Genomic DNA, 16866 nt, shown 5'->3' with positions numbered 1-16866 from the left:
CTGAAAAGAATACAGAAAACACTATATTGTCATGTTATTGTTAAAGGTGTTCGTGGTCAGAACTGTTGGAGTGTGACTTACCCCCATCAGGGAGTCTGTGCCTTGAAGGGGTCATCAGTGGATATATCCTCCACGTATGACAGTGGTTATGATACGATCACATCATCATCACTGGTTTAGTCCTAAAAGGAGTGACAGCTGGAAAGATGAGTTGATCCCTGAGGACCTAAACACAGACCCAGGGTATGCAGGTCGTGTGGAGTATGCTGGAGAGGAGAGAGGTCACGCCACCCTGAGAATCACAGATCTGAGAGAGGAGGACTCTGCTGAGTACAAGTTCATTTTCAACACAGAATCCTCAGGATGGGGATACAGCTTCCCTGGAACAACTCTGACTGTCACAGGTAACAGTGAACTCACAACCTACAGGTGAATGTGACTCCTGTCTGGTGTCGTGTCTTTGGCATCATTAAAACTGAAGACCTATTTATCAAATAACTCTCTGTAATTATTATTACGCAATTAAACTGATTAATCATGTAACTGTAATTAATTTGGAAGTCGGGGCACCAAGGAAAATATTCAGATTACAAAGTTATAATTTTCCTCAAATAACTTTCAGATATTTTAATATCTGATCAATTAGTCTTCAAATTAATGAATTATTATTTACGTCACGTTAGTCTCATTCCAAACGTCGTAAATTGTTGGTTATCTGCAGGAACCCAGTCTTCACTGAGTCATCCATACATCAATTGTCTTAAAATCTTTTATTTACTAACTAGGTAATTCACAGAAATGCATAACAAACAGTAGATATGTTTACAAGGAAATGATAGGAGAATGTGCCCTAGTGGGCTAAACCGGCATGGTGGCTTGTTAGATGAAAGGGGAGTGGGGGGGTCAACTGAGGAGACACTACAGAGTTGAATATTAAAACAATTCAAATGCTAATCCTTTCCACATGAACGCTCACTCATTCGGGAACAATTGCAATCAATATATATATTTACGCTCAGTGTGTCGTCGGGATCTCTGTTGAAAAGTTTATTTCTGTTGGAGAGTCTGTCCGCCCTCTCTCTCTCTCTCTCTCTCTCTCTCTCTCTCTCTGTCGTGGTTAGAATGGATAGTTCAGAGTAACATTCATTCATGTCGTTATAGAATAGCTGTTTCGGCGGTTGTCGGTCTTCGTGTTCAATGATACAGAATTCCTAGCTGCAGACTAGTAATTAATATCAAAGACTTGTTCTTATTCTGTCAGTATCATTAGTCTAAGAGTTTAACCACGTGGTATGGTTAAAAGTTCATCGAGAAATGCATGGTCTCAAACCTTGGCCCTCTCGTTATCAAGGTAAGCTGGTCTCCTCTCAAACCTTGGCCCTCTCGTTATCGAGGTAAGCTGGTCTGGAGATAGAAAACCTCGGTGGGGGTTTTATTCGGAACATCAAAAAGGCTGTCTCATGACGCCAGGTCCTGTCTGTGCCCCTGGGGGCGGGCCAAGGACTTAGTGAAACTTTAAACAGAAATCCAATTCTCTCACATTAACCTCTCTAGGCTTGGCGGGACGAATTCGTCCCACCTACGTAACAGCCACTGCTATCCTGTGGCGCGATTTTCAAAACCTTAAAAATCCTATTACTTCAATTTCTCAAACATATGACTATTTTACAGCCATTTAACCTGTTAGGGCTAGGGGGCAGCATTGACACGGCTGGATAAAAAACATACCCGATTTAATCTGGTTACCACTCCTACTCAGTAACTAGAATATGCATATACTTATTACATATGGATAGAAAACACCCTAAATTTTCTAAAACTGTTTGAATGGTGTCTGTGAGTATAACAGAACTCAAATGGCAGGTCAAAACCTGAGAGATTCCTTTACAGGAAGTGGCCTGTCTGACCATTTCTGGAACTTCTTTGCCATCTCTATCATTTACTAAGGATCTCTGCTCTAACGTGACACTTCCCACGTCGTCCATAGGCTCTCATAGCCCGGGAAAAAAGAGAATGTCGTCATTCCAGCCCCAGGCTGAAACACATTATCGCCTTTCTCAAGTGGCCCATCAAGAGACACTAGCTTATGCGCGTGACCCCGACCGCCCCCGCCTTTGGGATTTTTTCCTCTGTTTGCCGAAAAGGAGATTCCCTGTCGGAATTTTATCGCTTTTCTACGAGAAAAATGACGTAAAAATTGATTTTAAACAGCGGTTGACATGCTTCGACGTACGGCAATGGAATACTTTGAATTTTATTGTCAGGAATTGCGCCAAGCGCGCGACACTTCTTTACTATTTCGGATAGTGTCTGGAACGCACGAACAAAACGCCGCTATTCGGATATAACGATGGATTATTTTGGACCAAACCAACATTTGTTATTGAAGTAGACGTCCTGGGTGTGCATTCTGACGAAGACAACAAAAGGTAATGACATTTTTATAATAGTAAATATGATTATGGTGAGTGCTAAACTTGCCGGGTGTCTAAATAGCAAGCCCGTGATGCCTGGGCTATGTACTTAGAATATTGCAAAATGTGCTTTCACCAAAAAGCTATTTTAAAATCGGACATATCGAGTGCATAGAGGAGGTCTGTATCTATAATTCTTAAAATAATTGTTATGCTTTTTGTGAACGTTTATCGTGAGTAATTTAGTAAAATGTTAGCGAATTCCCCGTAAGTTTGCGGGGGGTATGCTAGTTCTGAACGTCACATGCTAATGTAAAAAGCTGGTTTTTGATATAAATATGAACTTGATTGAACAAAACATGCATGTATTGTGTAACATAATGTCCTAGGGTTGTCATCTGATGAAGATCATCAAAGGTGAGTGCTGCATTTAGCTGTCTTCTGGGTTTTGGTGACATTATATGCTGGCTTGAAAAATGGGTGTCTGATTATTTCTGGCTTGGTACTCTGCTGACATAATCTAATGTTTTGCTTTCGTTGTAAAGCCTTTTTGAAATCGGACAGTGTGGTTAGATTAACGAGAGTCTTATCTTTAAATGGCTGTAAAATAGTCATATGTTTGAGAAATTGAAGTAATAGGATTTTGAAGATTTTGAAAATCGCGCCACAGGCTGGCAGTGGATGTTACGTAGGTGGGACGAATTCGTCCCGCCGGTCCCATAGAGGTTAAAGACAAGACTCTCGTTAATCTAACCACACTGTCCGATTTCAAAAAGGCTTTACAACGAAAGCAAAACATTAGATTATGTCAGCAGAGTACCAAGCCAGAAATAATCAGACACCCATTTTTCAAGCCAGCATATAATGTCACCAAAACCCAGAAGACAGCTAAATGCAGCACTCACCTTTGATGATCTTCATCAGATGACAACCCTAGGACATTATGTTATACAATACATGCATGTTTTGTTCAATCAAGTTCATATTTATATCAAAAACCAGCTTTTTACATTAGCATGTGACGTTCAGAACTAGCATACCCCCCGCAAACTTCCGGGGAATTCGCTAACATTTTACTAAATTACTCACGATAAACGTTAACAAAAAGCATAACAATTATTTTAAGAATTATAGATACAGACCTCCTCTATGCACTCGATATGTCCGATTTTAAAATAGCTTTTTGGTGAAAGCACATTTTGCAATATTCTAAGTACATAGCCCAGGCATCACGGGCTCGCTATTTAGACACCCGGCAAGTTTAGCACTCACCATAATCATATTTACTATTCTAAAAGTTTCATTACCTTTTGTTGTCTTCGTCAGAATACACACCCAGGACTGCTACTTCAATAACAAATGTTGGTTTGGTCCAAAATAATCCATCGTTATATCCGAATAGCGGCGTTTTGTTCGTGCGTTCCAGACACTATCCGAAATAGTAAAGAAGTGTCACGCGCATGGCGCAATTCGTGACAATAAAATTCTAAGTATTCCATTACCGTACTTCGAAGCATGTCAACCGCTGTTTAAAATCAATTTTTACGACATTTTTCTCGTAGAAAAGCGATAATATTCCGACAGGGAATCTCCTTTTCGGCAAACAGAGGAAAAAATCCCAAAGGCGGGGGCGGTCGGGGTCACGCGCATAAGCCAGTGTCTCTTGATCGGCCACTTGAGAAAGGCGATAATGTGTTTCAGCCTGGGGCTGGAATGACGACATTCTGTTTTTTCCCGGGCTCTGAGCGCCTATGGACGACGTGGGAAGTGTCACGTTAGAGCAGAGATCCTTAGTAAATGATAGAGATGGAAAAGAAGTTCAACAAATGGTCAGACAGGCCACTTCCTGTAAAGGAATCTCTCAGGTTTTGACCTGCCATTTGAGTTCTGTTATACTCACAGACACCATTCAAACAGTTTTAGAAAATTTAGTGTGTTTTCTATCCATATGTAATAAGTATATGCATATTCTAGTTACTGGGTAGGAGTGGTAACCAGATTAAATCGGGTATGTTTTTTATCCAGCCGTGTCAATGCTGCCCCCTAGCCCTAACAGGTTAACATCATTACATAGCATCCCATCATCTCACAAATAGCTTCATCCTTATTCATTCATTTTATACAACCTTTAGATGTAAGTCTCATATCTGAGACTCTTCTATAAATATGGTTATGGTAATGTGGCAGTATTGTCTCATGAGTTTCACAAAATTGTACCAAATAGACCAGTTCGTAGCTGGATTCTTCACTGATCTTTTATACCTTCTCCAGAACATAAATGTCATTCAGTTCTCCAGTTCTGTGAGGTGGAAGAAATTCCTTTGTCCTCTCTATGAAAACTCACTCCCTCTCTATACTGTGGCCATGAGGGTCTCCTCATAGGAATTTACAACCTCTTCTGACCACAGCAGCCTGGGTGTGGGAGACAGAGGTGACGCACCCCTCCCAGGGATGGCATGGAAGAACAGCAGGAAGCCAGTGACTCAGCCCCTGTAATAGGGGTAGAGGCAGAGAATCCCAGTGGAAAGAGGGGAAACCGACCAGGCAGAGACAGCAAGGGCGGTTCGTTGCTCCAGCCTTTCCGTTCACTTTCACACCCCTGGGCCAGACTACACTTAATCATAGGACCTACTGAAGAGATGTGTCTTCAGTAAAGACTTAAAGGTTGAGACTGAGTCTGCGTCTCTCACATGGGTAGGCAGACTATTCCATAAAAATGAAGCTCTATAGGAGAAAGCCCTGCCTCCAGCTGTTTGCTTAGAAATTCTAGGAACAATTAGGAGGCCCGCGTCTTGTGACCGTAGCGTACGTGTAGGTATGTACGGCAGGACCAAATCACAAAGATACGTAGGAGCAAGCCCATGTAATGCTTTGTAGGTTAGCAGTAAAACCTTGAAATCAGCCCTTGCCTTAACAGGAAGCCAGTGTAGGGAGGCTAGCACTGGAGTAATATGATCAACATTTTTGGTTCTAGTCAGGATTCTAGCAGCCATGTTTAGCACTAACTGAAGTTTATTTAGTGCTTTATCCGGGTAGCCGGAAAGTAGAGCATTGCAGTAGTCCAACCTAGAAGTAACAAAGGCATGTATTCATTTTTCTGCGTCCTTTTTGGCCAGAAAGTTTCTGATTTTTGCAATGTTACGTAGATGGAAAAAAGCTGTCCTTGAAACAGTCTTGATATGTTCTTCAAAAGAGAGATCAGGGTCCAAAGTAACGCCGAGGTCCTTCACAGTTTTATTTGAGACAACTGTACAACCATCCAGATTAACCTGTTATGGCTAGGGGGCAGTATTTTCACGGCTGGATAAAAAACATACCTGATTTAATCTGGTTACCACTCCTACCCAGTAACTAGAATATGCATATACTTATTACATATGGATAGAAAACACCCTAAAGTTTCTAAAACTGTTTGAATGGTGTCTGTGAGTATAACAGAACTCATTTGGCAGGCAAAAACCTGACAAGGTTTCAGGCAGGAAGTGGCCTGTCTGACAAGGTGTCGTTCTTCTTGTCTCTGTTTATTGAAGAGTGAGGATCTTAGCTGTCCCGTGACACTTCCTACGGCTGCCATAGGGTCTCAGAAGGCGGTAAAAAGCTGAATCGTGGCTTTGCAGGCTCTGGCTGAAAAAAAGTAGCGCGTTTGGGTAGTGGCTGGTTACAGTTCTGTGAGACTCAGGCTCGTGCCCGCGTCGACCGAAAGCTTTGTTTACTTTCCTCAGTTTAGCTAAAAGGAGATTCCCGGTCGGAATATTATCGCTTTTTTACGAGGAAAATGGCATAAAAATGGATTTTAAACAGCGGTTGACATGCTTCGAAGTACGGTAATGGAATATTTAGATTTTTTTTGTCACGAATTGCGCCATGCGCGCGACCCTGATTTACCATTTCGGATAGTGTCTGGGACGCACGAACAAAACGCCGCTATTCGGATATAACGATGGATTATTTTGGACCAAACCAACATTTGTTATTGAAGTAGCAGTCCTGGGAGTGCATTCTGACGAAGACAACAAAAGGTAATGAAACTTTTATAATAGTAAAGCTGATATTGGTGAGTGCTAAACTTGCCGGGTGTCTAAATAGCTAGCCCGTGATGCCTGGGCTATGTACTTAGAATATTGCAAAATGTGCTTTCACCAAAAAGCTATTTTAAAATCGGACATATCGAGTGCATAGAGGAGGTCTGTATCTATAATTCTTAAAATAATTGTTATGCTTTTTGTGAACGTTTATCGTGAGTAATTTAGTAAAATGTTAGCGAATTCCCCGGAAGTTTGCGGGGGGTATGCTAGTTCTGAACGTCACATGCTAATGTAAAAAGCTGGTTTTTGATATAAATATGAACTTGATTGAGCAAAACATGCATGGATTGTATAACATAATGTCCTAGGGTTGTCATCTGATGAAGATCATCAAAGGTTAGTGCTGCATTTAGCTGTCTTCTGGGTTTTTGTGACATTATATGCTAGCTTGAAAAATGGGTGTCTGATTATTTCTGGCTTGGTACTCTGCTGACATAATCTAATGTTTTGCTTTCGTTGTAAAGCCTTTTTGAAATCGGACAGTGTGGTTAGATAAAGGAGAGTCTTATCTTTAAAATGCTGTGAAATAGTCATATGTTTGAAAAATTGAAGTTTTTGTAATTTAGAGGAGTTTGTATTTCGCGCCACGCCCATCATTGGATATTGGAGCAGGTGTTCCACTAGCGGAACGTCTAGATGTAAGAGGTTAATTGTCAGATTCAACAGAAGATCTCTTTGTTTCTTGTGACCTAGAACAAGCATCTCTGTTTTGTCCGAGTGTAAAAGTAGAAAGTTTGCAGCCATCCACTTCCTTATGTCTGAGACACAGGCTTCTAGCGAGGGCAATTTTGGGGCTTCACCATGTTTCATTGAAATGTACAGCTGTGTGTCATCCGCATAGCAGTGAAATTTAACATAATGTTTTCGAATGACATCCCCAAGAGGTAAAATATGTAGTGAAAACAATAGTGGTCCTAAAACGGAACATTGAGGAACACCGAAATTTACAGTTGATTTGTCAGAGGACAAACCATTCACAGAGAAACTGATATCTTTCCGACAGATAAGATCTAAACCAGGCCAGAACTTGTCCATGTAGACCAATTTGGGTTTCCAATCTCTCCAAAAGAATGTGGTGATCGATGGTATCAAAAGCAGCACTAAGATCTAGGAGCACGAGGACAGATGCAGAGCCTCGGTCTGACGTCATTAAAAGGTCATTTACCACCTTCACAAGTGCAGTCTCAGTGCTATGATGGGGTCTAAAACCAGACTGAAGCGTTTCGTATACATTGTTTGTCTTCAGGAAGGCAGTGAGTTGCTGCCCAACAGCTTTTTCAAAATTTGAGAGGAATGGAAGATTCGATATAGGCCGATAGTTTTTTTTATAATTTCTGGGTCAAGATTTGGCTTTTTCAAGAGCGGCTTTATTACTGCCACTTTTAGTGAGTTTGGTACACATCCGGTGGATCGAGAGCCGTTTATTATGTTCAACATAGGAGGGCCAAGCACAGAAAGCAGCTCTTTCAGTAGTTTAGTTGGAATAGGGTCCAGTATGCAGCTTGAAAGTTTAGAGGCCATGATTATTTTCATCATTGTGTCAAGAGATATAGTACTAAAACCCTTTAGTGTCTCCCTTGATCCTGGGTCCTGGCAGGGTTGTGCAGATTCAGGACAACTGAGCTTTGGTGGAATACGCAGATTTAAAGAGGAGTCCGTAATTTGCTTTCTAATGATCATGTTCTTTTCCTCAAAGAAGTTCATGAATTCATTACTGCTGAAGTGAGAGCCATCCTCTCTTGGGGAATGCTGCTTTTTAGTTAACTTTGCGACAGTATCAAAAAGACATTTCGGATTGTTCTTATTTTCCTCAATTAAGTTGGAAAAATAGGATGATCGAGCAGCAGTGAGGGCTCTTCGATACTGCACGGCACTTTCTTTTCAAGCTAGTCGGAAGACTTACAGTTTGGTGTGGCGCCATTTCCGTTCCAATTTTCTGGAAGCTTGCTTCAGAGCTCGTGTATTTTCTGTATACCAGGGAGCTAGGTTCTTATGACAAATGTTTTTAGTTTTTAGGGGTGCAACTGCATCTAGGGTATTGCGCAAGGTTAAATTGAGTTCCTCGGTTAGGTGGTTAACTGATTTTTGTCCTCTGATGTCCTTGGGCAGGCACAGGGAGTCTGGAAGGGCATCAAGGAATCTTTGGGTTGTCTGAGAATTTATAGCACGACTTGTAATGCTTCTTGGTTGGGGTCTGAGCAGATTATTTCTTGCGATTGCAAACGTAATAAAATGGTGGTCCGATAGTCCAGGATTATGAGGAAAAACATTTAGATCCACAACATTTATTCCATGGGACAAAACTAGGTCCAGAGTATGACTGTGGCAGTGAGTAGGTCCAGAGACATGTTGGACAAAACCCGCTGAGTCGATGATGGCTCCGAAAGCCTTTTGGAGTGGGTCTGTGGACTTTTCCATGTGAATATTAAAGTCACCAAAAATTTGAATATTATCTGCGATGACTACAAGGTCCGATAGGAATTCAGGGAACTCAGTGAGGAAGGCGGCATATGGCCCAGGAGGCCTGTAAACAGTAGCTATAAAAAGTGATTGAATAGGCTGCATAGATTTCATGACTAGAAGCTCAAAAGACGAAAACGTCGTTTTTTTTGGGTAAATTGAAATTTGCTATCGTAAATGTTAGCAACACCTCCGCCTTTGCGGGATGTGCGGGGGATATGGTCACTAGTGTAACCAGGGGGTGAGGCCTCATTTAACACAGTAAATTCATCAGGCTTAAGCCATGTTTCAGTCAGGCCAATCACATCAAGATTATGATCAGTGATTAGTTCATTGACTATAACTGCCTTTGAAGTGAGGGATCAAACATTAAGTAGCCCTATTTTGAGATGTGAGGTATCACGATCTCTTTCAATAATGACAAGAATGGAGGAGGTCTTTATTCTACTGAGATTGCTAAGGCGAACACCGCCATCTTTAATTTTGCCCAACCTAGGTCAAGGCACAGACACGGTCTCAATGGGGATAGCTGAGCTGACTACACTGACTGTGCTAGTGGCAGACTCCACTAAGCTGGCAGGCTGGCTAACAGCCTGCTGCCTGGCCTGCACCCTATCTCATTGTGGAGCTAGAGGAGTTAGAGCCCTGTCTATGTTCGTAGATAAGATGAGAGCACCCCTCCAGCTAGGATGGAGTCCGTCACTCCTCAACAGGCCAGGCTTGGTCCTGTTTGTGGGTGAGTCCCAGAAAGAGGGCCAATTATCTACAAATTCTATCTTTTGGGAGGGGCAGAAAACCGTTTTCAACCAGCGATTGAGTTGTGAGACTCTGCTGTAGAGCTCATCACTCCCCCTAACTGGAAGGGGCCAGAGACAATTACTTGATGCCGACACATCTTTCTAGCTGATTTACACGCTGAAGCTATGTTGCGCTTGGTGACCTCTGACTGTTTCATCCTAACATCGTTGGTGCCGACGTGGATAACAATATCTCTATACTCTCTACACTCGCCAGTTTTAGCTTTAGCCAGCACCGTCTTTAGATTAGCCTTAACGTCGGTAGCTCTGCCCCCTGGTAAACAGTGTATGATCGCTGGATGATTCGTTTTAAGTCTAATACTGCGGGTAATGGAGTCGCCAATGACTAGGGTTTTCAATTTGTCAGAGCTAATGGTGAGAGGCTTCGGCGTCTCAGACCCCATAACGGGAGAAGCAGAGACCAGAGAAGTCTCGGCCTCTGACTCCGACCCGCTTAATGGGGAGAATTGGTTGAAAGTTTCTGTCGGCTGAATAAGCGACACCGGTTGAGCATTCGTACAGCGTTTCCCTCCAGAAGCCATGAGAAAGTTGTCCGGCTGCGGGGACCGTGCGAGGGGGTTTATACTAACGTTACTATCTGTACTTACTGGTGGCAGAGACGCTGTTTCATCCTTTCCTACACTGAAATTACCCTTGCCTAACGATTGCGTCTGAAGCTGGGCTTGCAGCACAGCTATCCTCGCCGTAAGGCGATCGTTCTCCTGTATATTTTAAGTACAACAACTGCAATTAGAAGGCATCATGTTAATGTTACTTAGCTTCGGCTGTTTGAAGTCCTGACGAACCATGTCCAGATAAAACCTCCAGGGTGAAAAAGTTGAATGAAAAAAGTTGAGTGAGGGAAAAGCTAAAAATATACGGTAATGAAAAAGTAAAAACCATGAAGTAGTCAGGTAGCAAAGTAAGATTGACAACAAAACGCACAGACCCCAACCACAATACGAACCATCTGCGTAGGAAAGTCTTTGTTTATTGTAATAGAGATCAGGTGAGTCAGGGTTTTAATTATGTTTTTTATTCCAGGTCTTCAGGTGCGGATTAAGGATCCAACCAACATCATAGAGGGAAAGTGTCTTTGTCTGTTCTGTGAGTCCATATGCTTTCTGCAGGACAACCTCTCTTACATCTGGTACAAGAACAGACAACGTCTGATCGGTCATGAGACTAAGTACCTGTACCTAAAGCCAGTCAGCAGTGAGGATACAGGCAGATACTCCTGTGCTGTAGCAAACCATGAGGATCTCCACTCTCCTGAAGAGACTCTCACTGTCACATGTGAGTATGTGGGATATAATTCTAGAGCTATACACTGAGTATACAAAACATTAAGAACACCTGCTTTTTCCATGACATAGACCAGATGTCCACAACTGGCGGCCCACAGGCCGAATTTGGTTTACGGGTGGTTTTATTTGGCCCCCCACAAGTTTTCTGAGCAAGGTAAGAGCACACATTGTTGCATTATACTATGTGTACTCTTACCTTTTCTGTCATCCTCTTTACCAGATGGCCAAAGGAACACCTCGGTGTCAATCAGTCCTTCTGGTGAAATAGTGGAGGGCAGTTCAGTGACTCTGACCTGCAGCAGTGATGCCAACCCACCTGTGGACAAATACACCTGGTACAAGAAGAATGTAACCTCACCAAAAGCATCAGGACAGAGTTACAGCATCACTAACATCAGCTCTGAGGACAGTGGAGAATATTACTGTGAGGCCCAGAATGAAGTTGGAGCAAAAATATCAAAGCTTATTCCTGTAAATGTTTTGTGTAAGTATAGCATATCATCTCATTGTTTTACTTTATTTTACTTTATACAGTGGGGTAAAAAAGTATTTGATCCCCTGCAGATTTTGTACGTTTGCCCACTTACAAAGAAATTATCAGTCTAGAATTTGAATGGTAGGTTAATTTGAACAGTGAGAGACAGAATAACAAAAAACAAATCCAGAAAAACGCATGTCAAGAATTGTATAAATTGATTTGCATTTTAATGAGGGAAATAAGTATTTGACCCCTCTGCAAAACATGACTTAGTACTTGGTGACAAAACCCTTGTTGGCAATCACAGAGGTCAGACGTTTCTTGTAGTTGGCCACCAGGTTTGCACACATCTCAGGAGGGATTTTGTCCCACTCCTCTTTGCAGATCTTCTCCAAGTCATTAAGGTTTCGAGGCTGACGTTTGGTAACTCGAACCTTCAGCTCCCTCCACAGATTGTCTGTGGGATTAAGGTCTGGAGACTGGCTAGGCCACTCCAGGACCTTAATGTGCTTCTTCATTAGCCACTCCTTTGTTGCCTTGGCCGTGTGTTTTGGGTCATTGTCATGCTGGAATACCCATCCACGATCCATTTTCAATGCCCTGGCTGAGGAAAGGATGTTCTCACCCAAGATTTGACAGTACATTGCCCGGTAAAATGATGCGGTGAAGTTGTCCTGTCCCCTTAGCAGAAAAACACCCCCAAAGCATAATGTTTCCACCTCCATGTTTGACGGTGGAGATGGTGTTCTTGGGGTCATAGGCAGCATTCCTCCTCCTCCAAACACGGCAAGTTGAGTTGATGCCAAAGAGCTCCATTTTGGTCTCATCTGACCACAACACTTTCACCCAGTTGTCCTCTGAATCATTCAGATGTTCATTGGAAAACTTCTGATGAGCATGTATATGTATTCTTGAGCAGGGGGACCTTGCGGGCGCTGCAAAATTTCAGTGTTTCACGGCGTAGTGTGTTACCAATTGTTTTCTTGGTGACTATGGTCCCAGCTGCCTTGAGATCATTGACAAGATCCTACCGTGTAGTTCTGGGCTGATTCCTCATCGTTCTCATGATCATTGCAACTCCACGAGCTGAGATCTTGCATGGAGCCCCAGGCCGAGGGATATTGACAGTTCTTTTGAGTTTCTTCCATTTGCGAATAATCGCACCAAATGTTGTCACCTTCTCACCAAGCCGCTTGGCGATGGTCTTGTAGCCCATTCCAGTCTTGTGTAGGTCTACAATCTTGTCCCTGACATCCTTAGAGCTCTTTGGTCTTGGCCATGGTGGAGAGTTTGGAATCTGATTGATTGCTTCTGTGGACAGGTGTCTTTTATACAGGTAACAAACTGAGATTGGGAGCACTCCCTTTAAGAGTGTGCTCCTAATCTCAGCTCGTTACCTGTATAAAAGACACCTGGGAGCCAGAAATCTTTCTGATTGAGAGGGGGTCACATACTTATTTCCCTCATTAAAATGCTAATCAATTCATAACATCTTTGACATGCATTTTACTCAATATGTTTTGTTGTTGTTCTGTCTCTCATTGTTCAAATAAACCTACCATTAAAATTATAGACTGATCATTTCTTTGTCAGTGGGCAAACATACAAAATCAGCAGGGGATCAAATACTTTTTTCCCCACTGTATGTGATTTGACAGATATATTTTCTGAACTCAAAAGGAAAGTATTGTGACACACTTATCTATCAGATAAACCAAAGACCACCTCAATATCAGTCAGACCCTCTGGTGAAATAGTGGAGGGCAGTTCAGTGACTCTGACCTGCAGCAGTGATGCCAACCCACCTGTGGAAAAATACACCTGGTACAAGAAGAATGTAACCTCACCAAAAGCATCAGGACATAGTTACAGCATCACTAACATCAAGTCTGAGGACAGAGGAGAATACTACTGTGAGGCTGAAAATAAATATGGACGTTTCAACTCTTCTTCTGTGTTTGTGGACGTTCAGTGTAAGTACACCTAATCTTCATCTATTCATTGATTATCACACAGGTCAACAACAATAATTAATAGTTAGCAATGTTAGACACTTATCATACCATATGTCATAGAATTAAATAAATATTGTTTCATTTTGTTATTCCCTGGTTTCCCCTATGTCTCCACCATGTATTTATTAACTCATGATACTGCAGCAGTGTTTCCCTGGTTTCCTCTATGTCATCTCTCCACCATTATAATCTCATGACCCTGCAGCAGTGTTTCCCTGGTTTCCTCTATGTCATATCTCCATCATGCATTTATAAACTCATGATACTGCAGCAGTGTTTCCCTGGTTTCCTCTATGTCATCTCTTCACCATGCATTTATAATCTCAAGATCCTGCAGCAGTGTTTCTCTGGTTTCTTCTATGTCATCTCTCCACCATGCATTTATAATCTCATGATACTACAGCAGTGTTTCCCTGGTTTCCTCTATGTCATCTCTCCACCATGCATTTATAATCTCAAGATCCTGCAGCAGTGTTTCCCTGGTTTCCTGTGGTGGGGGTGGGGGCTGTCCTGACTGCTGGAGCTCTTCTAGTCACAATCTACTGCTATATGAAGAGGTGAGCCAGCCATCTACATATACTGTATTAGTAACATATCAACTTCCACTAGAGGTCAGTAGAGAGCAGAACTCACTCTGTCCCTCCATTACAGGAGATCCACAGGAGGAAGTAATACCACAGCAGACACACAGGTAATAATGTCAAAAACCTAAGTTATTTCAATCCCAATACCACTGACATAAACAGTAAGTGAATGGATTCATGTATTTGTGTTTTATGCAGTATTGAGTGTTTGTGTTTCTGTGTCTCTGTCCACAGAGTGTCCATCCTGATGCTAACAGTGAGACGTACACAGCTCTGAACATGAAGACCAGGTCACCAGAGTATGACACTCTGGCAGTAAGTCTCTTATAATGCAGTGTGTGTGTTTGTGTGTCCTTGTACATAAAAATGTTAGAGGGGCTTGTTTGTAAAGTTCTCATTCAATGTGTCTTCTTTCAGAATGTGAGGGGACTCCCCAATGACACAGCCCCTCAGATAGATACTGAGCTCTCCGATTATGAAAAATGAAAAGAACCACCACAGAACCTGGACTGAAGACAACCACCACAGAACCTGGACTGAAGAGATCCACAACAGAACCTGGACTGAAGAGAACCACCATAGAACCTGGACTGAAGAGCAACAGCATCAAACCAAAGCTAGGTCTCACAATACTATTCTCTTACTATGATATTGCTTTCTAATCTAGAAGGTTTAAGACAATGAGCTTTAACTTTTGAGTAAATGATGGAATTTAGATTGTTCTCCTAATGATAAATACAGTATGTGCGCTACCGTTCAAAAGTTTGGGGTCACTTAAAATGTACTTGTTTTTGAAAGAAAAGCAAAAAATGTTGTCCATTAAAATAGCATCAATTTGATCAGAAATACAGTGTAGACATTGTTAATGTTGTAAATTACTATTGTAGCTGGAAATGGCAGATGTTTTATGGAATATCTACGTAGGCGTACAGAGGCCCATTATCAGCAACCATCACTCCTGTGTTCCAATGGCACGTTGTGTTAGCTAATCCAAGTTTATCATTTTACAAGGCTAATTAATCATTAGAAAACCATATTGCAATTATGTTAGCACAGCTGAAAACTGTTGTTCTGATTAAAGAAGCAATAAAACTGGCCTTCTTTAGACTAGCTGAGTATCTGGAGCATCAGCATTTGTGGGTTCGATTACAGGCTCAAAATTTCAATTTATCTGTTTACTGTCTATAGATTGTATTGCTTATCTTTTTTTATGAGATTTTGCCAATTTCAGATTTTTATAACATATAACGTTTTGGCTTGTCTTAGTGATACAAAAAGGAATAATATTGACAAGAGCTTTTAAATATTTTTAGCTCTGGAGTTGCTCCTGATGTGTTTAAAGATGTTTTACTTTGTATTGCTGTCAGATATTATTGGGCATTTTATATTTTATATTATGTAATACCATATTGTTCAGTGTCATGATATTATCAAATTATTAATTATTATGTATTTTAGAAACATTGAATACATGTTGTAAATAAGCTCAAAGATGGACAACAAATAAATTGAATATTTTGTTAATTTACATTGAATAATAACTATCCATTCAGCTCATTTCTTGTATTTCTGCCTATTGGACACATGATGGTGCCATTGAACCACATAACCATGAGTGGCTAGGCACACACAGACACACAGACTAGCACGCACGCACACACGCACGCACATCACACACACACATCACACACACACATGTCTAGACCTTGCCAGATTCGTGTGGTACGGGTATGTTGCTCCCTAGACTACTGCAGGAGTACTCTAATGTAAGTTGTCAAACAGATTTCCTAGGTGGTAAAGATCCGGATGGACTATTTCTACTTTGATCTCATTTCTTGTATTTCTTTGGGAATGGTTTGTACTCCTAATGGTGTCTGGAGCTCTACCCCTCTGCCCTATCAGACGCTCAGAAGTCCATCCAGCTCGCCCCTGATTGGCTAAAGGGATACTTCCTCAAGGGGAGTGCACTGATGGGGTTAAAGGTCAGTGTCTGAGCTCTCTACTGTGAAAGTGGAAATTGCTGACAGTGTGTGTGTCTCTGTCGGTGAAATCTGACTCTCAATCTCTTTTCCCTCATCTTATCTCCCCCTGTCTTCCCCCCTGCTCTCTCTCTCTCGCTTCACCTCCCCTCTCTCCCCCATCCTCTCTCCCTCCCCTCTACCTCCTCCCACCCCCCTTCCTCCCATCCCTCCCATCTTCTCTCTCCAGCTGTATGGTGAGGCAGAAAGGGCCATGGATCAGTAGTTAAAGCCGGATCAGGACTGAGATGAGTCCTTCACTGAGGTCTTCAACTGCAAGGTCCTGGAGATCACAGTGAGGGGAGACAGGTCAGGCTCCAGCGTAATGGAGCTGGTGGTAGTAGAGTTGGATAACTCAGTGTGTCTGAAGCTGAGGTTTGGTTTTCTGTCTCTCTCTCTCTTTCTCCTGTAGGATCTGGGTTTTGAGGAGGTGCAGAGATTGTTGCTGCTGGAGAAGTTTACCACGGTGCATGCTGCTCTCGGCTCCCCTCTCAGGACTCCAGTGGTGGACCCCTCCTCCCCTCAGGACTCCAGTGGTGGACCCCTCCTCCCCTCAGGACTCCAGTGGTGGACCCCTCCTCCCCTCGGGACTCCAGTGGCGGAGCTCTCCTCCCCTCGGGACTCCAGTGGCGGAGCTCTCCTCCCCTCGGGACTCCAGTGGCGGAGCTCTCCTCCCCTCGGGACTCCAGTGGCGGAGCTCTCCTCCCC

At 42.5% G+C, this 16866-nt stretch overlaps 1 protein-coding gene across 1 annotated transcript; it reads left to right on the top strand.

The window, feature by feature from the left end:
* The first annotated feature begins 3 nt into the window (after positions 1–3).
* On the top strand, positions 4–15831 carry LOC123725441 (B-cell receptor CD22-like). Its single transcript, XM_082966529.1, has 8 exons — positions 4–404; positions 10801–11052; positions 11284–11547; positions 13251–13514; positions 14017–14113; positions 14208–14247; positions 14375–14455; positions 14558–15831. The coding sequence occupies exons 1-8, from the start codon at positions 137–139 to the stop codon at positions 14624–14626; spliced, it is 1335 nt and encodes a 444-aa protein (XP_082822655.1). The 5' UTR covers positions 4–136; the 3' UTR covers positions 14627–15831.
* The last annotated feature ends 1035 nt before the right edge of the window (positions 15832–16866 follow it).

The sequence above is a fragment of the Salmo salar genome, chromosome 02 (genome assembly GCF_965601325.2).
Source record: "Salmo salar chromosome 02, fSalSal1, whole genome shotgun sequence".
In the NCBI taxonomy this organism is placed as follows: domain Eukaryota; kingdom Metazoa; phylum Chordata; class Actinopteri; order Salmoniformes; family Salmonidae; genus Salmo; species Salmo salar.
This window is presented reverse-complemented; position numbering and strand designations above follow the sequence as displayed.

Excerpts from the sequence above, each read along its gene's own strand:
- LOC123725441 (XM_082966529.1), top strand. The coding sequence starts at position 137 with ATGACAGTGGTTATGATACGATCACATCATCATCACTGGTTTAGTCCT. Across the intron at positions 405-10,800 it reads AACAACTCTGACTGTCACAG|GTCTTCAGGTGCGGATTAAG; the intron begins GTAACAGTGAAC and ends TTTTTATTCCAG. Across the intron at positions 14,248-14,374 it reads ATACCACAGCAGACACACAG|AGTGTCCATCCTGATGCTAA; the intron begins GTAATAATGTCA and ends CTCTGTCCACAG.